This window comes from Castor canadensis, chromosome 1 (assembly GCF_047511655.1).
Source record: "Castor canadensis chromosome 1, mCasCan1.hap1v2, whole genome shotgun sequence".
NCBI classification, from domain to species: domain Eukaryota; kingdom Metazoa; phylum Chordata; class Mammalia; order Rodentia; family Castoridae; genus Castor; species Castor canadensis.
This window is the reverse complement of record NC_133386.1, coordinates 131331665-131355629: the sequence shown is the minus strand read 5'-3', so window position 1 is coordinate 131355629 and position 23965 is coordinate 131331665. Positions and strand designations below refer to the sequence as shown.

The 23965-nt window shown below is 53.1% G+C and overlaps 1 protein-coding gene across 2 annotated transcripts in view; it reads left to right on the top strand.

Moving 5' to 3' along the window:
• Positions 1-2850: 2850 nt before the first annotated feature.
• Capn5 (calpain 5) overlaps positions 2851-23965 on the top strand; it is a 52206-nt gene continuing 31091 nt past the window's right edge. The window contains exons 1-2 of one of the 2 annotated variants that reach the window (XM_074082495.1): positions 2851-3057; positions 19549-19748. In XM_074082495.1, coding sequence (XP_073938596.1) covers positions 19584-19748 — 165 coding nt within the window. In that variant the 5' untranslated portion in view covers positions 2851-3057; positions 19549-19583. Of the gene's footprint in view, positions 3058-16556; positions 16577-19548; positions 19749-23965 lie in introns of those variants that run through there. The other variant, XM_074082500.1, reaches the window with a different exon arrangement.

The following is a 23965-nucleotide window of genomic DNA, read 5'->3' as shown; positions in this document are numbered from 1 at the left end:
CTAAAATTCCCCCACAAGCCTTGGGAGCTTCCACTTTGAGCTACTTCCCATGCCAAGGGGCTTCCTGTAGGGAATTTGGCAATTTGGTTGTTGGGATTCATATATGTACATATATGTAAATATATATACATACGTATGTATATATGTAACAAAAAAACATATGTATGTATATATGTAACAAAAAAAATATATATGTATATATATGTATGTATGTATATATGGGTGCACCTGTAATTCCAGCACTCAGAGGCTGAGACGGGAGGATCAACTGAGCCCAGATGTTCAAGGCCAGCTTGGGACAACAGCAAGAACCTCTAAAAAAACAAAACAAAAACAAAGAAAGCTAGGAAGAAAGGAAAGAAAGTGTTATGAGTGTTTTCTACCTGGTGCAGAGAAGATCCTGTCTCCAGGTAACAGTAGGGTGAGGGATGGAAAGTCCTGTAGAGCCAGAAAGAAAGAGTTAGATCGCTCTGGGTGTTAGAAGACTCTCACAAGTAGAGATGACAGGGCCATCCCAGGAGGAAATGAAGAACCAGTTGCAAGCCCATCCAATCAGGGAGGTACACAGGTTGCCAGGGAAGGAGGAGGGAGAGGCACAACAGTGGGTGCAGTTAGAGTAGGTCTGCACCCTGGTTCTGCCCTTGACTAACTGTGACCGTGGCATAGCCCTGAGGCTCAGTTCTGTCTTCTACAAAATGGGGCCAATAAAGAGTGTTGCACAAGGATGTTGTGACTATTAAATGGGAAAGTGCCTGCACGTCACACCATTTAATGGAGACATGGGATGGCTAAGCTCATAAAAACTGACCAGCAGGTCCGGGCCAAAGCATCATTAGGGCTCCACCCCTGCCCACAATTGTCGGGCAGGTTTGTTGTGTCTTCTCCCCAAGGAGATGGTCAATGCTCCCCAGGCCCCTACTCCAGGATGGGTGTCCTGGACAGGTCACTGTCTCTCTAGCCTTCTTTTCTCATTGGTCAGAGAAGGTGGAAGCTGCCAGAGATGGGCTCTGAGGTGGGTCCTTCCAGTCTTAATATTCTAGGTTGCTGGGGACTCTAACTGGCCAAATATATGTCTCTGGGGTTGGGGACCCAGAATCTTCTCAAAATGAGGGGCTTGAGCTAGAAGGCAAGGACACTCAGGGGCCACTATAAGGACCCCACATGGATCAATCAATCAACCCCCACAACTGCAAGGTCTGGATGCTACTGTGCTGGTTCTACAGCAGGGCTGGGTCACATCCAAGGTCACACAGCTAATGAGTCCAAGTAGAGACCATGCATGCACCCACCCCTCAACACCTTTCTTGTGACACCAAGACTCTGAGATACACAATAAGGCCTCAGCACCTTCTGAATCCCATGGTTTTGTAGGTTGGGGTAGACACACTTTCTCAGATGTGATATGACCCCAGGGCCACCTAGGGAGAACATACTGGGATTGCTTAACCAGAGGCAAGCCGTCCACTACCCCACTTGATGAGGGCCTCTACTAAATTCACTACCTGCTCATCGCACACTTCTGCTAGAAGGTTATTTTACAGACAAAGGAAATGAGATTGTTTGAGGATAGAGGACTTGGTGGGATCACACAGCCTGTAACTGGCCAAGTGAGGACTGGACCCAGATGTGCTTGGCTCCACCTAGGGCTTCCATCTCCCTGATCCTGGGCCTCGGTCTCTCCCCTTCGGGGGCTTTGTGGAGAAGGCAGCCTTAGAGATGGGCCTAGGACATGGCTGTGTGGAGAGGGATGGAGATGAATGCTCAGGAGAGGGGACAGGCTGTTCCCCCACCCCACCCCATCCCAGCCCAGTTGTGGAATGGGGTTGGTTAGGGGAAATGGGAGAGTGGGACTGGGTGCAATTGGAACATTGTCTTGGTCACAGCTGCATATTTTAAAGTCTTCCTTGACTATGAAAGTGACTTCTGAAGGTAGTCAGGGACCGAACGGTAGAGGAGAGAGAGGGAGAAGGCTGGTTGACTCAGGGTGAGGAAATCAATAACCGAGACTGGGAACCTGGGGGATGAGTGGGCCTGAGTTTCTCCCCTGTGAGGTGGGCTGATGGGAGCCTGGATAACCAGGTCAGATGAGCGTCGCGCTGGTGTCTCAGCGCTGGACAGGACGCAGGTCCGCCCCAACCCCTACTGTGTGCCAGACTTGGTCAGCCATAAATCTCCATCATACGCCAGCGTGGGTGTGTGTTAACACCCCCATTTTACAGATTAAGAAACCGAGGTTTGATGCGTTCCGGGCATTCTGGGACCCTGAGTGAGCCCAAGATTCAATCCTTCTGGCGTAGGTAAGTGCTCGGGGCAGGCAGCGGGGACAGCTTTCCTCGTGTGACAGGCTCTCTCTGCATCTCACCAGGGCTTGGATTCCCCATCTTCCATCCAAAAACTTGGGTCCTTCTTTTCGCAGTCACCTGCCTTGGCCCTTGCGGATTCGTGGTACAAGATGTAGGTTTCTTCTCCAAGCCCTCGGCGGGGCTTGCAGTGGGCCCGGGCCCTATCCTGTGCCGTACAACCAGCCCTAACGGCAGCTGCCCACCCGGGGGCGACCCTGGAGGGCCTCCAGGGATGCGCCCTACGGCAGCCAGAGCCAGGGCGGGAGGAGAGCGCGCAGTGTCGCGCGGGGCCCAGAGCCGCCCTGCACTTGCCAGCGACCGCCGGGCGGCCGATGCGGGGTGCGACAGCCCCACGGCGCCGCGCCAGTTCGCCTGCGCGCACTCCGGCCCGCCCACCCCACTGGAGGCCACGCCTCTGCCTCGGATGGGCGGAGGCTGCTGGGCGGGGCGGGGCCGGGGCGGGGCCGGGCCCGGCAGGGCGGGCGGGCAGAACCCGGGGAGGCCGAGCTCCAGCCCCCGCCCCAGGGCAGCGCGGCTGCATCTCCGGCCGGAGCCGGAGGCCGCTGCGCCGCGGGCTCAGCCTCTGCTCCGGTGCCCGCGCCGTGCACCCCGGGAGCCCGGCCGGAGCCGCGGCGACGCGGCTGGTAGGAGGCGCTGCGCGAAGGGAGGCGTGTGCGAGCGCGCGTGCGGTGTGCACTTCAGGACGTGTGTGCAGGTGCAGCGGGAGCGCGAATTCGAGGAGGGGGTTGCACGTCCCGCGAGCCCGGGAAAGGGAGGCTAGAGCTGGCCTGGAGGCCGGGGCACGGGGGCCTTGAAGGTTCGCCCCGACCCCTGGGGCTCATCCCCACCTCCACCCGCAGCCCGCGGCGAGGGGGCCTTTCTTTACCTCCCCTTGGGGGTTCCGGACTCGGTTTCCCAGTGCAGACACGCTGGGGCGCGCTTATCACCTGGGATTGACTGTTTCTTCTCTTCCTTACCAGTCTCTTTGCCTGTTCCCCCCTCCATCTCCTTCCGCCCATTTAACCCCTTAACCTCTTCTGGGTTATCTTCCTCTCCTTAACGCCCCGGCTTCGGGAAGCGGGCAAGGGACAAGGCCCTTGCTGTCCAAGTCTGCTCCTTCCTTCCTGGTCCTCATCCCCAGGTTATATGGGTCCTCTCTCCTTGGCCTTGGCCGCTGGACTGGGTTTGAGATGCTGGGGGTGGGGTGGGGTGGGGTCTGGCAGAGAATGGCTCTTCTCTGCTCCTGTCCAGGTTCCCAACTCCTCCCCATCAGGGCTGGCGGACCTGCTTAGAGGACCAGAGGGTGAAGTAGCACAGATCATAAATAGGTGCCAAGTTGCTCCCTGGCTGCATTTCATGTGGCTGGGCTCCAGCGCCAGACCCCATACAAATGAGAAGAGTGGGGTATAGAGGGGTGAAGCGACCTACCCACTCAGGGCTGCCTGCAGCCAGCAGTGGGAGAGACCAGTGTTGAGGGCAACCAAGTGTTTAGGAAGACTACCACGCCCTACAAGGACTCAGGGCTGGTCCCAACGTCCTGGGCTGGTCCTTGCCTGAGTCCTGGGGTGGGCCCAGCTCTGCCCTGGCCAGAGGTGCAGGAGAGGTGCCTGGGCAGTCAGCCTGAGGAGTTTGTCTTCTGACTGAGGCAGGTGGAGCCTCAGATTGACCACTGTGCAGAGGGGAGGAAGCCCTAGGTGGCTCATCCTTCTAGGAGCTGGGCATCAGTTCATTTGGAAATTCACCACAGCTGGGCTGGAAGAAGTTTACCTAACCCAAGAAAAGGGCAGGAGGGTGCAGGTCTGGAAATGGACTGGGCAAAGCTCTGAGGTGTGAAGCTGAATCCTAATCTGTGGGATCGGAGTTACATAGGTCCATGTGTGTCTGACTGGGGCCATCTTTGGCTGCTCCAGTGGGACTGCTGTGGAGACATCACACCAGGGAGAGCCCCTCCCCTCCCCTCTGCTCCTTCTGTATCCCACCTGGGGCTAAGTTGGCAGGGGAGGAGGGGACCCAATAGGGGCTCCCAGAACAGTGATGGGAGGTGCCACAGAGCTGCACAGGACTCCAATGCTGGGAGGGGTGGCTGGGGTACATCTGAGATGGGTTCCACCACTGGAGGTGGAGCTGGGGGAAGTTGACAGGTGAGGCCTGTGGGATTGGAAGGGGGCTGCATTTGGGCTGGTGCCCCAAGGCCAGGCTCTCAGGATAGCACAGCATCCCTGGTCCTCAAACAGGAGGCTGCTCTCCACCACCTCTCCTACCTCCTGGGCCTGTCTTCCTCCCTGAAATTGGCTTGTTATCCCTGCTGCCTGTGACCTTGAGGTAGCCACTTCACCTTCAGTCTCAGTTTCCCTGTGTGGAATGGGGAAATAGACACCACTCAATCATGGGCATTTAGGGATGATGATGATGAAGGGACATCCATCTGGTCACTAAGGGCACTTTACTAAGTACCTGGTGTTTGGTAGTCATTATTAATAGGAATGGACCGTCAGCAGCACCACGTGTGGTCCCTTCCCTAAGGAGAGCCAAGTGGGGAGGGGATGGCTTTGGACCAATCAAGGAAGGCCATGGAATCTCTCCCACTGAAGTGGGAGCCCCTCTTGGCTTTAATGGGTGAAGGGAACTGCTAATCCCCCCAGGGCACCTGGAGAGCCCCCAGAGAGAGCAAAGGGTGCTCTCTCTAGCCTCCCTAAAAGCTCCTATCCCCAGGGAGAGGCAAGGGTGGAACAACTGAGATTATCCCCTCCACCCCCATATATCACGTGAAGGCCCCCTAGGAGAAACTGAAGCCCTGGGCTTTCCCAGCTGCCAAGGGCAGGGTCTGTAGCTGCCCCCATCCCCCCATGCAACTCTGCAGCCTGTACAGGCATTGGCGGTCAGTCTTCAGCTCTGCTCCAGTCTTCTCAGCGTCCTCCAAGCAATCCCCTTGAGCCCTCCAGCTGCGTCTTGTCTTCTGACCCTTCATCCCTTGTCCTCCCTGTTCACAACATTCCTTGGCTGTTGAAGGTCCCAGGCTTAGCCTTCAAGGCCTCTCTGCAGCCTCCTCTCTGGTCGCTGTCGCCATCCTGGGAGTGTCTCACTTTAGTTCAGGCAGAGCTGCTGTCTTCCCTCTGGCCCCAGGCCTTGCCTTTCCCAGCTCACTAAAGGCAAAATGGGCCAGGTCCCTTTGGGGTTCTAATCCAGATGTCTCATGAAGCCAGTGCTCAGCTTGGACAGATTTTGGAATGTGTGTTTTTGCTGGCCTGAGAGAGCTGAGTTACCACTCCCTGTTCTCATTGTTCAGTTAGTGTTTCTAGAGATCCAGCTTTCCCAAGGCTGGATGTGATGGGTGCCAGTGGCTGAGGCTAGGGTAGCCTGTGGATGTGGCTGGTGGTTTTCTGCCTCTGTGGGGCATATGGTCAGCTGTGGGAAAAGTGTCTGTGGTCAGAGTAGAGGAAAGCCCATTCTAGGATACACAACTGCCCATCTCTGTCAGATGTGCCCAGGGATGGTGGACAAAGGCTAAGAGCAGGCCTAATCTGCCTGCCCCTGCCCACATAGCCCCTATCCAGTACCCCCCACTCTACTCGGTAACTTCTGCTAGTCAAGGTGATGTGGTACCCAAGTGGTTTGTTTTTGTTTTGTTTTGCAGTATTGTGGTTTGAACTCAGGGCCTACACCTCAAGCCACTCCACCAGCCACCCCCCCACCCCTTATTTTTGTGATGGGTTTTTTCAAATAGGGTCTCACAAACTATGTACCTGGATTGACTTCAAACTGTGATCCTCCTGATCTCTGCTTCCTGAGTAGCTAGGATTAGAAGTGTGAGCCACCGGCACCAAGGCTATAAGTGGTTTGTTTTAATAAGAGTAACCATGACCCTCAGCTGCTGGGTGACTTTGTTTTCTCTTGGAGCAGTTCAAGGTGTAGTTACTTCCTCCTGGCTCCCTGGCTGCCCTGAACTGGCAAGGGCAGCTGGGCTCCATCACCCAACCAGCCACTGTTCCTCAAGAGGCCTTCCTTCCTTCCTTTGTTACACGGCTGTAACAAAGCACCAGAAAGTCAGTGGCTTAAAGCAGCATGGGTGTATCTCTTCCACTTTTAGAGGTCAGAAGTCTGTCATGAGTCTTGGGGGCTAAAATCGAGACTGGTTCCCTCAGGAGGCTCAGGGGAGAATCAGTTTCTTGTTTCTTCCAGCTCTGGTGGCTGCTGGCATTCCTGTGACCCAGTCGTCCCCATCTCTACTCCGTTATCTCCTTGCTTTCTCTCCTGCACTCAAATCTCCCTCTGCAACTTTTTTTTTTTTTTTTGGTGGTTCTGGGATTGAATCCAGGGCCTCACTCATGCTAAGCTACCTCTGAGCTACAATCTCAGCCCTACCTCCCTCTTGGAAGGACACTTGGGATTACATTTAGGGCCCGTCCAGATAAACTAGGATAATCTTCCCATTTCAGGAGCTGTAATCACATCTGCAAGGCCCCAGTGCATAGAAAGAAACATTCACAGGTTCTGGGGATTCGGCTGTGGATATCCTTGGGAGCCATTGTTTAGCCCAGGGCTGGCAGAACCAACTGTTGTCATTGCAGGCACCATGCCCAGCCCCTCCTCCCTACCCTCATGCCCACAGTTGCTGGCTTCCCCGAGTTGAAGTCTTGGTTGCCCCATGAGGTCACTCTCCATGTCTTTGTGTTTCCTACCCCCTCCCCCAGCTGGCAGGACCTGGAGCTGTTGTACCTCCAGCCCTGGTCACCAGCCTGAGCCCACGGTAGCCAGAGCCCAGTATATTTGGAAGAGGGGACTGTTCTGACCTAGCCCAGTGGGTTGCCCCAGTGACCGGACTCTGTCCTTCATTTGACAGTGTGCCAGGACTTTCAGGACAGAGTGTGGCTCACTTCAGATGTTCATTCAGGAAAGGCAGTGTCCTGCTGGGTTGTTAGATCCTCACCATCACCTACAGAACACAGATGAGAAATCCAAGGCCTACTGAGGCCAAGTCCTGTTGGGAACAGGTGTGTGGCAGGAACAGGACACAGCTCAGAGTCGCACAGTGGGCCTGGAATTGTTGTTACCTTGCTGCTCACCCTAGTACATGGATTGCCATCCTAGGAGGTGGTGAGGCTCTAAGGAAGGAGACAGCCAACCCAGAGTGTCTCTGGCCACATGCATGAACCCCTCTGGCCCTCCCCAGCCTGGTCTCCCTTTCATTCCCACAGCCTCAGCCATGTCATATCTGGCCCTGTTGATCTCTGGCTGTTTCTGCAGCCTAGTTTTCCTGCCTATGTCCTGGGCCTTCTTTCCCTTCAGCCTTGTGAATTGTCACACTTCCAAGTTCTTAGGCTTTCAAGGTTCACCACAACCTGGCTATGGTGTGATACTGTTGCTGTGTGAACTCCTACTTCCTTCTTCCCTCTCCCCTGTACCGTGTCCTCCAACCTTGCCTAACTGGTTTCTTCCTGCCAGAATGTTCTTTCCTCCCCCATACCTTCCTTCTAGATCCCTTGAAATTGCATTCCATCCCTAGAGATCCTGCTCAAACACCACCTCCTCCATGCAGCCTTCTCAGCCCTATCTGAATGGCTTACTTCCTTCTAGAACAGATCTCTCAGCCTTTTTGAGGTCTTTATCCCCCCAACCAGGCTGGTCAGTAGGTCGGAGGCCTATCTGACTCCCATTGTCTTCACCTAAGTGCAGAGTGGTGGCCTAGGCAGAGCAGAGCTCTGACATGGAATAGGCTCCTGTCTCTGCACTGAAGGTCCCTCTTCCTTCTCTGAACCTTTGTCCCCCATCTGTGCAGTGAGAATAGCACAGCTCATTTATAAAACTGTTCCGGAACTTGTGCTGGGGAATGGCACCTCAGTCTCCTTGTCTGTGAAATGGGTACCATTACTCATCAGGCTTCAAACCTTTGGGTTTTGGAGGTAGGTGTGCCCAGGACACAGACTGAGGGAAAGTGGGGGAAAGAGGATGCCCTGGTGTTCCCTTCCCTGCCATCCACAGTAAGAACCTGTAGGCCAGTGAGGGCAGAGGCCTGCCTGAGGTCACAGCACAGTGGAGTAGAAGTTGGTCACGTCTTTTTGTTAGATTGTCTCCCAGTAGCAGACACCTTGTGTCCTGGGCTCCAAGCCTCACACCCCCACCCCACATGACAGGAGAGACAGCCCTTGCTTCTCCGCATTTACCCCAGCCCCCGTGCCTTCTCTGTAGAACGTGGTTCTGGGCTGGGTGCCCCTGTCCTGGGGTGCCCATGACTAAGAGCTTTCTAAACTATGACAAGCTGGTCACAAGGCTGAGCTCAGGCAGGAAGCCCCTGCCTTCAGGAGTGGCCAGAATCTCAGCTTCTTCCTGGTCCTTCCCAAAGGCCTTCAGGAACCCAGGATCAGGGACACCGTCTCCAGAGGTTCCTGTTCTATGGACGTCCTGCTTACAGATGCCTCCTAGCTCCCTCCTCCTCAGACACTGCTGGACTCAATTCCAAAGGAGGAACAGCTGTGGGGTCAGGCCTGCTGACTCAGTCAGGGCCTCACAGGGCAGGCCAGAGGCCTACTCTTTCCTTGCACATCGGGGGATATCAGAGCCTCTGAGCTTCCATCCCACAGTAGTGCCTGGCCTTGTTCTCCAGCCCTTTGTGTCACCCGGTGGAGGAGCCATCTGGTTGGATTTATATGTTAGAAAATTCACTCTGCCTGGGTGGAGAATGGATTGGACACAGACAGACATGATAAGGGAAAGGGAGGGGAAAGAAGGACAGGATTTCCCAGTCCCGGTGCCAGCCTGCCTGGCGTTGACTTGGGTGACTCACGGGGCCTGGCTCCCTCCACTCTGGAGCCAGAACCCAGGAGCCCAGAACCCTGGGTGGCCCGGAAGCAGAGAGACTGAGAAAGCTCCAGCCCAGCTCTTCCTCCACACTCTCCTCCCCAACCTGCCATGCTCCTGATGTCAGAAACACAGAAGAAACAGGGCCCCAGGAGGTCATTCCCCCTCCCTTTCATAGATACACACCTTAAGAATATGTGAACGTGAGGGCCACGGAGCAGGTGGAGAATGGATGGGAGGTATGGGATAAAGGGAATAAATACCTTCACTGCTTCACAAAAGCAGTGACCAGTCAGCCACCAAGCTCTGAGGCTCCACCCTTTGCAGGCCCCCACCCCTGGTGTCCAGCCTGGGTCATTACATTAGCAACTGAGCCTTGGTTGAGCCTCTGGCTTACTGTGTTTCCAGGAGGAGCCAATTCCTGGCAGCCTGGCATCTCAGTCCTGCCAGCCCCCATCAAGGCTGTGCCTCTCCCCGCAGCAGTTCCTGGTTGCTGCCCACTTCCTCCTCCACCTGCTCTGCGTCCTGCCTGGCTCCCCTGGCTTCCCTGGCGAGGGCAACCTTTGAGCTCTGCTCAGCTCCATCTGGAAGAGCTTCCAGCATTTAGCACTCTTCTTCCTCCCAGACCTCTGCTCTGCACCTTGCCTCACTTCTGGAAGCACTGACACAGTGTGACTGTGACCCTGTGCCCTCTGCATCTGAGACTACCTCAAGGGTCCAGCCCTTCCTCATCAGCAGTTCAGGGCCAGTCAGGATGGGTGTCAGCGAAGGTGTGCAAGGTGGAATCCATGGTATCCCCTGAAGGTTGCAGCCCTTCCTTCCTGTCACTGAGCAGAGGTAGTGTGGATGTGTCTTGCCTGGAGTGGGGCATAGTGGAAGGTTGAAGAAGGGAGGTGAGGGATGAGAGGTTTGGTTGCTAGGTTACAGGTGGGGGCCATTCCTGGCTCCTTGATACCTACCCTGCCAGACCCATGCCATGTTAGACACTGCCATGGGTGTGGGGAATGGGCATGGAGGAGGTCCCAGCAGGCATTCCTGTTCTGTACACCACCACCCCCGTCCCCTCTTTTTACCCCACTGCCCGATGCCACTGCTTAGAGTTGGGCCTGCCTCCCACTCAGCTCTGGACCCACTCCTCTCTGCCCATGGGTGAGCCTGTGGTTCAAGTCTTGTGGCCTTCTTTGATGGTTCTTCCCTGGTCTTTTCCTTTTGTAGTCCATTCTCTGTGTGAGTCCATTTTCTGTTGCTATAACAGAATACTTGAGGTTGGGTGAATTGTAAAGAACAAAGGTTTATTTATTTTGTAGTGTTAGGAATGGAACGCAGGAGTATGTTAGGCAAACTCAATCACTGAGCTACACCCAGTCTTCAGAGACTGAGGCCAAGCTTGGGCAGCACATCAAGTGAGGACCTCGTGCCACTTCAGCTCATGGTGGAAAGGGTAAAAAGAGAGAAAAGGGCCCAGCACTTGTGGTTAGGTAGCCCACTCCATGAGAAAGCATGAGTCCAGTCACAGGCTTGCCCCTTGACACCTCCCACCAGGACCTCCTCTCACCTCTGCCACGCTGAGGAGTTACGCCTCACGTGAGTTTTGGTGGAGGCCACGCACGAGGCCTGGTGGATCTTCCCGGGATAGCTGTGACCAGGTCCCTCCCCTGCTCAGCACCTTCCTCAGCCTTCTTCACCTCAGGGCAAAGCTAGTTCCTGGGTGGGGTGTCACTAGTCACTAACTATAGGACATCAGTGATACTGAAGCTATGAATACCCTGACTATGGAGACCTAACATTTGACTTCTACATAATCCCGGCATCACCCACACGTATAAATAACATAGCTTTAAAAAATGCATGTCTTGGGCTGGGGTTGGTTCAAGTGGTCTAGCACCTACCTAGCAAGCTCAAGGCCTTGAGTTCAAACCCCAGTACCACGCACACACAAACTCCTCACTCATGTCTTGAAGGTATAATATCAGTTTTTACCCTGGCTACCTTAATAGCATTAAATTCACATTTCACCCTCTCTTTTAAAGTACCAGTTATTATCCCCTTGCTGGGATTCTGCACAGCCTCATCACTGATCCCCTCCCCTTTCTCCACCTGTGGGCCAGCTTAGCTCCTTTCCCTGACTGCCATGCCTGCCCTCCTCAAGGCTAAGAACATCTGGAAGTGACCCCACGTTGGCTGGTACCCCTTTCCCAGATGAGGCAGAGATCTGGGAGCTGTGTGCTCGGTAGGGGCATCACACCTGTTGGGCCCTCTCTTGGATTTGAGCACTTGATTGTCAAAGCCACCGGAGTCCTGAGAGGTAGAGGAGGAGGCTGAGTATCAGGGACGAAGAGATGGGCAGAAGGTAACACAGCCTGTATGTGACAAGGCTGGGCCAGAGCTCCTGTGACCCAGTCTGGGACTCTTTCCTGCTTTGCCTCCCCAAGTCTTCCACGGAGGCGTGTGGTGTCCAGTGTGACAGGCTACAGCTGTGAAGAGTCAGGATCTGTTGGCCTCCATCTTCCCAGATCACTCATTACAGCAAAGTGTATAAATCACAAATAAATATACAGCTAGTGGATTTTCAAAGTGACCACACCCTGGGAACCACCACTGAGCTCCAGGAGCAGTTTCATCAGAAACCTGCCTCTTCCAGTAATGACTACAGCGCTTTTGACTACAAGTGGTGTGTAGTCTGGATCTGGGATGGTCCCCCAAGGCCCAGATATCAAAAGCTTGGTCCCCAGGGAGGCCCTACTACAAGGTGGTGGAATTACAGGATGTAAGACATAGTAGAGGGTCTTTATGTCAACAGGTCCTCAAAGAGGATTGTAGAACCCTGGGACTTGCCATCCTCTGCCTCCACCTCTCTGTGCCTCTTGGCCATGATGGGGTGGAGGGGTTTGCTTCCCACCATTGCTGTCCAGCATCCGCATCAGACACCTAAAAGCACTGGATCGTGGACAGAAACCTCCAAAACTGAGCCACAGTAAAGCGTTTCTCTTTAGAAATTGATTGTTACAGGTATCTTACAGCAGTAGAAAGTTGCCTAATGTAGTCTTTGTCTTCTTTCTATTCACTGTAGATGACCGATGATAATTTATTTTTTATATTGACAAGAATTGTACATATCTGTCACATTCAATATTATATTTTGGAATATGTATGCAGTGTGGAATGGCCTAAATTGAGCTAATTAACACACATTCTTCACAAACTGACCATTTTTTGTGATTAAAAACACTCCAATCCACTCTTAGCAAGTTTAAAAAATACAGTACAAGACTGGAGGTCAGACTCAAGTGGTAGAGCACCTGCCTTGCAAGCACAAAGCTCTGAGTTCAAACCCCATACCACCAAAAAAAAAAAAATACAGTACATTCTTACAGACTGTAGCCACCATGCTGTACAGTAGATGTCTTGAACTTACTGCTCCTGTCTAATTGAAATTTTGTATCTTTTGACCATCATCTTCCAGGCCTAGGCTCCTGGCAACCACCATTCTTTCTCTACTTCTATGAGCTCACCTTTTTTTAGATTCCATGTGAGCTGGTGGAATGGCTCAAGTGGTAGAGCGCCTGCCTAGCAAGTGTGAGGTCCTGATTTAAACCCCAGTGCCACCAAAAAAAAAAGAAGAAAGAAAAGAAAATTAGATTCCATATGTGAGTGAGATCATGTGGTTTTTGTCATCCGTGTTTGACTTATCTCACTTAACAGAACATCCTCCAGGCTTTTCCAAGTTGTCCTGAATGATAGGATTTCCTTTTTAAAGGCTAAATAGTACTCCATTGTGCATATGTACTTCTTTCTTTCTTTCTTTTTTGGCAACAGTACTGGGGTTTGAACTCCAGGCCTGAGAGTTGCTAGACAGGTGCTCTACCTCTTGAGCCACTCTGGCAGCCCTGTTTTGTGTTAGGTATTTTCGAGACAGGGTCTCTCTGTTTGTCTTGGCTGGTTTCGATCTCTGCCTCCTGAGTAGCTCGCTTACAGGTGTGAGCCACCAGTGCCCAGCTGCTTTTCCTCTATGCATTCATTAGTTCTGGACATGCATTCATTAGTTCTGGACACTTAGGCTGTTTGCATTTCTTGGCTGTTGTGAATAGCACCGCAGTGAACATGGGGTGCTGATGTCTCCCTAGCATACTGGTCTCATTCCCTTTGGCTTTGTACCCAGGAGTGGGATTGCTGGATCATATGACAGTTCCATTTTGTTTTTGTTTTTTAATTTTTGTTTTGTTTTCTGACACAGGAGGCTGGTAAATAGAGTATGTACTTGTTTTTCTTGCTATGCAGCCTAGACTGGTCTTGAACTCATAATATTCCTGCCTCAACCTGGGCGGGGGAGCTTTCCTCCACATCGTCCCTGGCACTTGTTATCTTCTGTCTTTTTGATAATAGCCATTCTGTTCTAACAGGTGTGAGATAACAGGTGTCTTTGGTTCTAATTTGCATTTCTTTGATGGTCAGTGATAGAAGCATTTTTTTTTCCCATGAACCTGTTAGACATTTGCAAGTCTTGTTTTGTAAAGTGGCTGTTCAAGTCCTTTGCTCATTGGGTTATTTGTTTTGTTGCTATTCAGTTACATAAGTTTCTTATGTGTTTTGGATATTAACCTCTTATCAAATATATTGTTCACCAATATTTTCTCCCCTTTGGTAGCTTGTCTGTTCATCATTTCTTTTGCTGTGCAGAAGCTTTGTGGTTTGATGTGGTCCTAGCTGTCTTTTTGTTTCGTTGCCTGGACTTTTCGGGTCAGGCACAGAAAGCAGATTGCACAGACCAGTGTCATGGAGCTCCCCCGTTTTCTTCTAGTAGATGTAGTTTCAGATTTAAGGCTAATCAAAAAACAAAACAAAAAAAAAAACCAACTCTTTGAGTTGATTTTTGTGTATATTGTGAAATAAGGGTCTAATTGCATTCTTTCGTGGTGGCTGTCCAGTTTCCCCACACACTTTATTGCTGGAACAGACTGTTCTTTCCCATTGTGTGGTGTTGGCACATTTGATGAAAATCAGTTGACCATCAACCTGTGGATATTTCCCCAGGGTCTGTTCTGTTCCTCCTCGATGATCTGTTTTCATGGCAGTTCCATGCCTTTTCGGTGATTCTAGTCCTATAGTATAATTTGATGCCTCCAGCTTTGTCCTTTTGTTCCAGATAGTTTTGGCTATTTGGGGTCTTTTGTGGTTTCATGTGAATTTTATATTTTTTTCTATTTTTGTGAAAATGTCTTTGGAAAATTCCACTGAACCTGACTGCTTTGAATAGTATGGACAATGAGACAGTTTTAGTTCTTCCAATCCATAAACGGGGTATCTTCCTATCTCTGTATCTTCAAGTTTTTTAATTGTTTTATAGTTTTCAGTGTACAGGGCTGTCACCTCCTCTGTTAAATTTATTCCTAAGTATTTTATTTTTATTTTTGTAGCTATGATAAATGCGATTTTCTTGACTTCTTTTTTGGGTAGTTTTTTGTATGGAAACTACTGATTTTTGTACATTCCTGCTATTCTTAATTTTCTGATGCTTTTATTACAGAAGGATGCGTAATCTTATCACATGGCTTTCCTCTAACAAGATGTCATATGCTTTATGTCTTTAACTCTGTTTTGTTTGTTTTCAAGTTACTGGGTTTGAACTAGGGGCCTTGTGGCTTGCTAGGCAGGTGCTCTCCCACTTGAGCAACCCCGCCCCCCCACCCCCCACACCTGCCGCCCCTCCAGGCCTTTTTTACTTTTTTGGTTATTTTTTAAATAAGACCTGGCATTTTTGCCCAGGACTGGCCTCAAATCTCAATTCTCTTATCAACACCTCCTGGGTAGTTGGGATTTCAGCGTGCACACCATGCCTGAGATGGGATCTCACTAACTTGTTGCCTGGCTGGCCTGACAGATAGATCTAAGCCTCTGATTACACATGCACTCAGCTACACCCAGCACTCATTGCCCTCTTTCATTTTGTTAATGATTTATTTCTTGAGTTGTGAATGTTGAATGATCTCTGATTCCCAGGAATCAATACCACTTGATCATCATGGATGATCCTTTTAATATGCTGTTGAATTCTGGTTTTGGGGAGGCAGGCGGGCAGTGCTGGGTTTTGCACTCAGGACCTTGCATTTGGCCTGCAGGTATTCTAGCACTTGAGCCATGCCTCCAGCCCCCTGTTTTCTGGTATTTTGTGAGGATCTTGCATCTGTGTTCATTAAGGACATTTGGCCTGCAATTTTCTCTTCTGGCTTCGGTATCAGGGCCATTGTTTTATCTAAATGGAATTACAGACCCATGCTTGTGTGAGTGCATGCAGCAGTTTACTCATTTTCGTTATTGTTTGGTTGTCCATTCTATGGAAATACAACATATTGCTGATGGACACGTGGGTTGTTTCTTATTTTCAGTGGATCCTGCTGCAAAAAACATTCTTGCACATGTGTTTTGGTGAACATGTGCGAGCATTTGTTTCTGTTCTTAGGAGACTCGTTGGTCTTTAGTTGATCTTTAGCAGATACAGTCAAGACTGCTTTGCAATGTGATTGCACCAGTTTACAAATTCACACTCCCACCGCCAAGAGGAAGAGCTCCATTTGGACTTGTGTATATGTGTGTGTGTGTGGTGCTGGGGAGAGAACTCAGGGTCTTATGCATGCAAGGCAAGTGCTCTATCACTGAGCTACTCCCCAGCCTCTACCTGGGACTTCGTGTCTGTTTTTTCTTGGTATGCTTGTTGGTATCTTGTTGTGGTTTTAATTTTTCATTTCCTTGATGATTAGTGAAGCTGAATACCTTTTCTCTATTTATTGGCCACGTGGATGCTCCATTTTCTTCTTAAAGGCATGAATGTTTTACCTTGCAGCTGGACTTGCAATCTACATTGAATTTGGTTGGTTGTTTTTGGTGGAACTGGGATTTGAACTAAAAGCTTCATACTTGCAAAGCAGGTGCTTTACCACTTGAGCTCCACCTCCAGTCCATTTTTTACTCTGGTTATTTTAGAGATAGGGTCTCAAGAATTATTTGTTCAGGCTGGCCTTGAACCATGATCCCCTTGATCTCAGTCTCCCAAGTAGCTAGGATTACAGGCGTGAGCTCCCAGCTCCCAGCTATAGAATTAGTTTTTGTGTGTGGTATGAGGTGGGGTTCAGGATCAGTGTTTTTCCATATAAATTGTTAGTCACCAGTGCCATTTATTAAAAAGACAATTGGTCATAACCCAGTTGCCCCTGCATTTGTGGTTCTCTCCTGTTCCACTGACCTGTCTACTCCCCTCGCCCCCTACTGTCCCTGGGGCAAGAGCTCTGTGATAGGCTAATAGACAGACTAACTGATAGTGTAGGTCTTCTAGCTTTTTCTCTGCCAATGGTCTTGGCTATTTCTGGCTCTGTGTCTTCTACTTCCAGAAAAGGACCATGCAGTCTCCAGAGGCGACGTGACCTGTACAGGTCCTCACAGCTCAGGTGGGCACTGGGGACAAGCCTCAGGAGCTGGAGAAGGGCTGATGCCACAGACAACACCAGGGATGCAGCCACCTTGGCCAGGACAGTAGGGCGTGGGCACTGCTGGCACCCAGCCATCAGGAAGAGCAACAGGGAGAGGGAGGTCTGGTCTGGCTGACCTGGGTGCTGGGGCTGAGGTTCCCAATGTGGCTGTCCCTTCTGTTGGGAGTCCTGCCCTTCTTGAACTTTTCTTTCCAGCTATGATGGAGTTCTTGCCATGCTCACCTGTATTGGTCCATCAGCACAGTTTCTGAAACCCCAGCCCCACCCTATTGGAGCTGGGGATACAGAGAGGCACTGGACACCAGCCCTGTCCCAGAAGGGTGTGTGGTGGGCTGGGGGGATGGATAAGGAGTGCACAGCTGGGCACAGTGCAATGCATGCTGTCCTCCCATGGGCTCCAGGACTGGGAGGGTGGGATGTGGTAGGAACAGCGTGTGCAAAGGCCCTGAGTTAACAGCTTTAGGGGAACTGCATGGAGCTCACAGCAGTGGAGTGTAGGCTGTGAGGGAGGATGTGGGGTGAGACTGGCAGAGAAAGGCATGAGGACCAGCCACGGGTAGCTGGGAAGCTCAGACTGTCCTGAACACCTCATGTTCGAGTTCCCTCTACCATAGTGCACAATCACTTAGGGACAGGAAGGACCATGCCCAAAGCTCAGGTCCAACAGGGGTGGGAAGCCAGCTTTCCTGGCTCCTGGTTTGTCTGGGGCTTTCTTTGACTGTCCCTGAGCTACAGGAAGAGGCTGCAGACCATGGCCTCAGGAGGTGATGGCCCAGTGGATGCTGCTGGAGGTGATCCCTTTGAAGGAGGCTAGAGGACTGTGCAAAGGCCAGGGCCCAGAAGAGCTGGTGTAAGTGGGCCAGGGTGAGCTTGGTAGCCAGAGGCGAAGTGGAGAGATGGCTGAGGTGCGTCAGCCTGTTGCCCCAGCCCTACCTGGCCGAGCTTTCCCTTGTCAGCCTCCCAACCCTTCCGTGATGCTGGCCCCTTTGTGGCCTGGCTGTGTGACCTCTGTCCACCTGCTTCCCCTCTCTGGGCCCTCAGGGCCCTGATGAAATACTGGAAACACAAGAGCTGGTTTCTGGCTTCTACTTCAGCTTCTCCGATCTAATTCGCCATGCTTAAATTGCTTCCTGTGCTGCAGCTGCTAGAAACCGCGGCACTGATGGTGCTAATGACTCTTCGAGGTGCACATGGGCCAGAGGGCTCTCCAGGCCCCCTTCACCTTCCAAGTCTGGGGGAGGACAAGGAGGGCGGGGCTGTTGGCCTCCTGGGGCAGAGGGGAGGCCAGAGCGGTTAAGTGGTTGGCCTGAGGTCACACAGTAGCCCTGCATGGATGTGAGGGCAGAAGATAAAGGTGGGTGCGGGCACAGAGCAGGGCACAAGCCAGCTCTCAGCCCCTCAGCTGAGAGGGATGAGGGCCCTCCTCCTGCTGTCCTTCCATGTCCACACTCTGCCCAGCTTCCTTCCCCCTATTTCCTTCCTGTTCTGGAAACTTCCCCCTCTTCCCCTTCCTTGCAAGGCCATTGCTGAGACAGGGGCGATGTGGGGAGTGTGCTCAGTGTACAACCCTTACCCCCCATGGCAGGACCGTGGGGCCAGGGTAGGGTGTCCCAAGTGTGAAGACCTGGGTTCGAGTCCAGACTTCTCCCCCAGGAACTTGGACAAGTGCTGGCTGAACATCAGTACTCCCTGAAAAATGGCAACAGTGTCACCCAGCACTGTTTATGAATACCAGACACAGACCTCTGGCAGAAGGGCTTGCATGTAGGTGCCAGGGAAATGGAGTTTCCCTGGGAATGAGAGGTGGCTCAGCCACTTGGCTGTACGTCCTCTGCCCTTCTGGGCTGCAGAGCAGACTGCCTAGGCTTTGGTCTTACCACCATTGGAGCAGTGGTATTCCCATCCTAGGGTCAAGACGCTGGGGGCTCAGAGAGGTTGAGTGACTTGTCCAAGGTCATCCAGCAGGTAAGTGGTGCAGGCAGATTGGCATCCACATCAATCCCACGAAACTTTGCCCCAGAAGCCAATTCACCATACCTCAGTGTCCCTCAAGGCTGGCCTGGGAAACTGCAAGCATGTACCCAGGTGGGGTTGCAGTGTTGTCCCCAGCTGGCCCCAGGATGAGCAGATGGCCAGGTGTTGAGCTCTGTCTGTTGGCCTGAGTGGGACAGCCATTCAGATGCTCAGCTCTTGACCTGCCAGGCCTGCCCTCCCCTCCTGGAGGCCTTCTCTGATCCCATCAGTCCTGTTAAGGTCTCTTGTATTCGGTTAGCATGTGGGTACAAGGCACCATGTGGGGTCCCCTACTCCCCTGGGTAGTGGAAGGAGGACCCAGGTACCTGCTCCCTACGGACATTGGTTCCAGCACTGCTGCCCAGAAGAGGGTAGGGTACTGGGGGGTTCTGAGGGGCTGAGTGTGAGTGACAGCTGGAGGCGCCTGTGACAAGGCTTTCCCCCACTGGACAGAAATGTTTTGCTCCCATCTAGAGGCGAGGATCAGGAGGAGAGAGGTCAGGATGCACACAGCTGATTCCTGTGTGTGTTACTTTAGCCACAGGGTTGCGGGGTTGCCGCCTGTTTGATTCAGTCCAGGGAGGTGTGGGGAAGGTTGGCTGGTTAAACAAAGGAAGAGCAGGAGGTGGGTGTGGCCAGGGCCAGCCCTGAGCACCCAGTGCTGGTGGCCTGCAGGCCTGGTATCACCTTTGGGCATCAGAAAGGATAGATGCCTGTGGCAGAGTCAGGCTAGTGTGGTTTCCTGTCACTGCTCTGCCCCATACCAGCTGTGTGACCTTGGGCAGGCCTCCGCCCTCTCTGAGCTTCCTTTCTTTTCCTGTATGTTAGGGTGATGCTGCTGGGAGGAGAGCACACGGGACTGTCAGGGACTCCAGGTGATCTGAGAGTGATGGTCTTTCCTGATTCCTGTTCTCTAGGTGTTCTGCCTCTTTTTCCTGAGGCAGCAGCCACCATGTTCTCGTGTGTGAAGTCCTATGAGGACCAGAACTACTCGTCCCTGAAGCGGGCCTGTCTGCGCAGGAAGGTGCTCTTCGAGGACCCCCACTTTCCTGCCACTGATGACTCCCTCTACTACAAGGGTGCCCCGGGGCCCACCGTCAGGTGGAAGCGGCCCAAGGTCAGTGTCCGGTCCTGGCTGGAGCCAGGGCAAGCAGGCCAAATGTGCCCATGGGCTGAGCCTGCGGGGACATTGGGATGCCCCCCACTCCACTGTCCCCACTCCACTGAGACAGTGGAGCAATGTTGGGCCTTTTGCTGTGGGATCTGACCTGGGCTAGAGCCAGGAGACTGAGCGGGGCCTGTGGTCACTGCCCCAGCTAGGCCCATAAAGGAAGGCTGGATAGTAACTTGGCTGCCATATTCTCTCCCAGGGTCCTTTTGGGGATGAACATGAGGTGATGTGAACGTGACCTCTGGTTAGTTAAATGTAGACAGATGTTCAAGTGTGGGGAGTTTACTTTCCTGATTATTTTCCTAACGATTTGGTTGAAATGGTCACTTCCTGCATAAGTGGAAGTGTTTATTAGGACATTAGTCAGTAATGACATTGGTAGAAAGAGGTAATGGTTGTGAGGATTGAAATCTGCCACCCAATGGAAGTGGCCTCACTGTGACTGTTGGCTACAAGAAATTAGGTGGCCTCTCTTGGCCACTCCTGGCCTTGGGCCCTGAGGGTGGAGTGTGCTAAACAGAAGTGTGTGGCCACATGGTGGAACTTCATCTTCTCGAACTCCCATTCCTGTGTGTGAGGGTGGGCCAGGGAGAGGTTCCACTGGGTGAGTGCTGGGGCCTAGGAGACGGGGAGGTTTGGGGTGGGGGTGGGGCACTGCCCAGGCCCTCCCCAGGGTCCATGACTATGCTGGTGACACTGTGAGAGGCGATTATCAGAAGGGACTGATTTACTGGGTCACTCAACCAAGAAGGTCACTCCCGCTGCCCACTTCTCAGACAAGGCACCTCCAAGCCTCGGAGTGAAGAGGCCTGTGTGGGAGGCACCGAATGGCTCCCCTGGCCACAGCTGGGCAGCCGGGCACAGAGCAGGTGGGGAGAAGGGCTTGGTGTGCTTGCCTGCAGGTCTGTCGAGGGCTGATGTACCCAGGAGGGGCTCCACCCTTGCCCCTTGCCAAGGGCACCAGGAGTCATTCAAGGCCTGATTTTCCACATTGTGCACAAATTTTCATTTTACGGAGGTCTTCCGGCCCCTGGACGTTTTGGGAAAATGAAATTTAGTGTTTAGTTCCTCTCCTGTGCATTGGTGTGGACGGCCATTGGAGAGGGAGGGACACCAAGGCTGGGACGGCCCATGAGCCACCAGCAGAGGGAGGCTGGACCTCAGAGCCCTGTTCCCAGACTCCCTTCTGGCACTAGGTGGAGGGTTTCCCAGTCCTTTGGCCCCGGCCCCAGGAGCTCAACAGAACCTCAGACCCCTGCCTTGTTTCTCTGGCAGACTCTTGATGGCAACCATCCCAGGCTGCCACAGGATTTCAGCCTCTTGCCCCTACACTCCTATACCCTCCCTCCCCTTTGTCAGAGTGGGGCGGGAGGCCAGCGTGAAAGGGCCTTTGTGAGACTTGTGTGGAGGAGGGTGGACACTTGAGCTCTTTGCCTCCTCTTGCTCTACCCTTGCTGCCCTTGCCCTGGCCTTCTTCTTGCCTGCTCTGGGCTGTCACCTGGATTGTGGACTCTGGGACTGAGTCTGGGTGTGCCCCTGCTGCGTGACCTTAGGCGTCATTGCCCTCTGGGAGCCCTTTCTCCATGGCAGCTCGTGACTCAGGACAACTACCACACCTCTTCTCCTTCATTGCTTTCCTGGCACCTTTCCAGTACAGCCCTCCTAGCCCTGGCCAAAGAGGGGGCAGAGCCCCAGCTGTGGTTGGGGGTGGGGCAGGCGGGAGTGGATGTGGAGGGTGGCGTGTGAGTGGGGCCCAGGGAGTAACAGTAGGAGTTCAGTTCTCAGGAGGCAGGTCAAGGCCTGAACCCCACAGGGCAAAGCATGGTGGAGGAGGGGTGAGCCCCTGTGGGTGGTATGATGAAGACTGCAGGCCCCTCTCCACCCACAGGATGGAGGCTGTGGAGCAGAAGGTTAGGCTGCCTTGGTCAGGGGTGGAGTGTGTCCAGCTCCTGACCATTAACTCCCAGAAACTGGCCTGAGGCAGTTGTGTTTCTATGGAGTCCTTCTTCCTGGGTCCTGTGATTGTTTACAGAATGGGAAGCCCAGAGGACACTTTGTCACTCTAGTCCCACTCTCCAGCTCCTTCTCTCTAAGTTGGTCATTCTGTTCTTGGAGATTCTCTTCAGCCAGTCTCCCTCCTGCCTACCTCCTGGTCTCATACCCTCCTGCTTCCTAGCTTCCTACTCTCCTTCTGTCTTCCTTGCCTCCCAGCCTCCCTGCCTCCCAACCTCCCTGCCTCCCTGCCTCCTTGCCTCCTAGCCTTCCTACTGCTCTGCCTTTCTCCTAAAATGGAATGAGAAGTCTTAATTTTTGAGTGAGACAGATTTGTCTCCTGCCTCAGCTCTAGCTTACTGATGAGGTGTGACCTTGAACAAGTCACTGGTCCTCGTTGGTTTCCTCACATGAAAGTGGGGAGAATAATACTTGCTGATTGTGGTTTCTGGGAAGTGAAAGGAGTTGGGGTACCTGAGGTATCAGATACAGGGCAAGCAGTGACAACCTTCCCCCTCTCCCCAACCTACTTTCTCCTTGCCAGCTCTGTGTTGGGAACCCAGAGCAGCCTGCCTCCCCTCTTCTTGTGGACTCTGCAGGTGGGACAGGCCTTGTCCTCTTCAGTCTGCACCCAGGGCACCTGCCAGTGGGCCCCAACCCCTGCAGGCTCATTGTCTTTCGTTCTTTCCAGTACAGTAAACATGGCTGGCCTCCCTCCCAGCCTGGTGGGGAGCTAAGAGGCACTGGGGAGTCATCCAGGCCTGGGAGGTCAGGGGAGCCTCAGGGCATGGAGAGGAGCCTCCTCTCTCTGGCCCCCATAAAGCACTCTGCTCCCCCATCCTGAAGATCAGCCTGGTGAATCCTTGTTAAGATGAAGAAGAGCGCAGGAGGGGCCTACAAACAGATGTCAGTTTGGGAACCCCCCCACCCCCGGAATTCCTCTAGGGCAGCCTGGTCTTCCCTGGGGCTCATATCTTTCCTGGAGAAGGCTCTACTCCTAGGGATGCTGAACATTGGGTCCCCAAAGGAGCCCCAAGTGGGCCCCCCAGTACTGTCAGAGGAGGGGCTTGCAGGGTGGAGTTGGGGTGGGTGGAGATAGGGAGGGGGAGGGGAGAAGAGTCTGCTGTTGATGGGGCAGGCGGACCACAGGCCTAGATTGCTCCTGTCTTCTTGCCCCGGCTGAGATCCTGCTCATTTCCTTCTGTGATCTGGGGGGTCCAGGAGGGGTGACTGGGGTGCTGGTGAGGAGCCCTGCAGAGGCCTGTGTGAGGACTTCCAGCTGCCTGTTATAGTCCTGGTTGTGCACTGGGACTGGAAACCTGAATTTCCTGCTGGGCCAGGAGGAAGGTGGCTTAGGGGCCGGCCTGATCTGGTCATCTGGTCTCTCAGCTTGGAGCGCTGCGGAGGCCAAGGTGCTGAGGTATCTTAGAGGCATGTTGACCACACTGGGACAGGTCTGTCTGTACTCAGCAGACCCCATGCAATTCTGTCCTGAGCGCTACACTGTCACTCTGCACCCCTGCACAGTGGGTGGGGAGGTCTAGTCCGGAGCCCATCCTCTTCTGTTCCATCAGTTCTGTCACTTGCTGGTGACCTTGGGCCACACTCTCCTCTCCCTCCTGAACTCAGCCTCCTCTTCTGTGAAGGAGAGTGTCCTGTCTTGTCATGGGGCACTGACCGGGAGGACCTGAAGTGGAGGGGCACCTCAGAGTCACCTCCCTCTGCAACCCTGGTGACACCAGCCTGGCAACATCTTGTGAAGTCCTCTAGCTGTTGACCCCATCCTGCTCCTTGCTGGGCCTCCGGGGCAAATGCTAAGTCACAGCTCAGAGTGGCTGGGAGATAAGATAAGGAGTGAGGGCAAGCCTGGCTGGTCTTCCTGCCTCAGCGTCTGTGCCCACAGCGTGCGTTGCCTGGGAGACCAGAGAAGGCTAGGTTTCCTCCACCTGGGATAATAAGACCTAGACTTGTGCTGTGGGGGAGCCACCACATAGCTTGGCCCTGGACCACCCTGCTGTCCCAGCTGGAAGGTGGAGTGGGGTCTCAGAAGCCGTTCACGCCCTCTGGGAAGTTATAGCCCTTTTCCTGTAACTGTTTGGTGGGGGCAGATGAGTTTCAAACACCAGCGGAAACTGAGGTCTCTTTGTCCCATTTCCCCCTGCTAAGTGTAG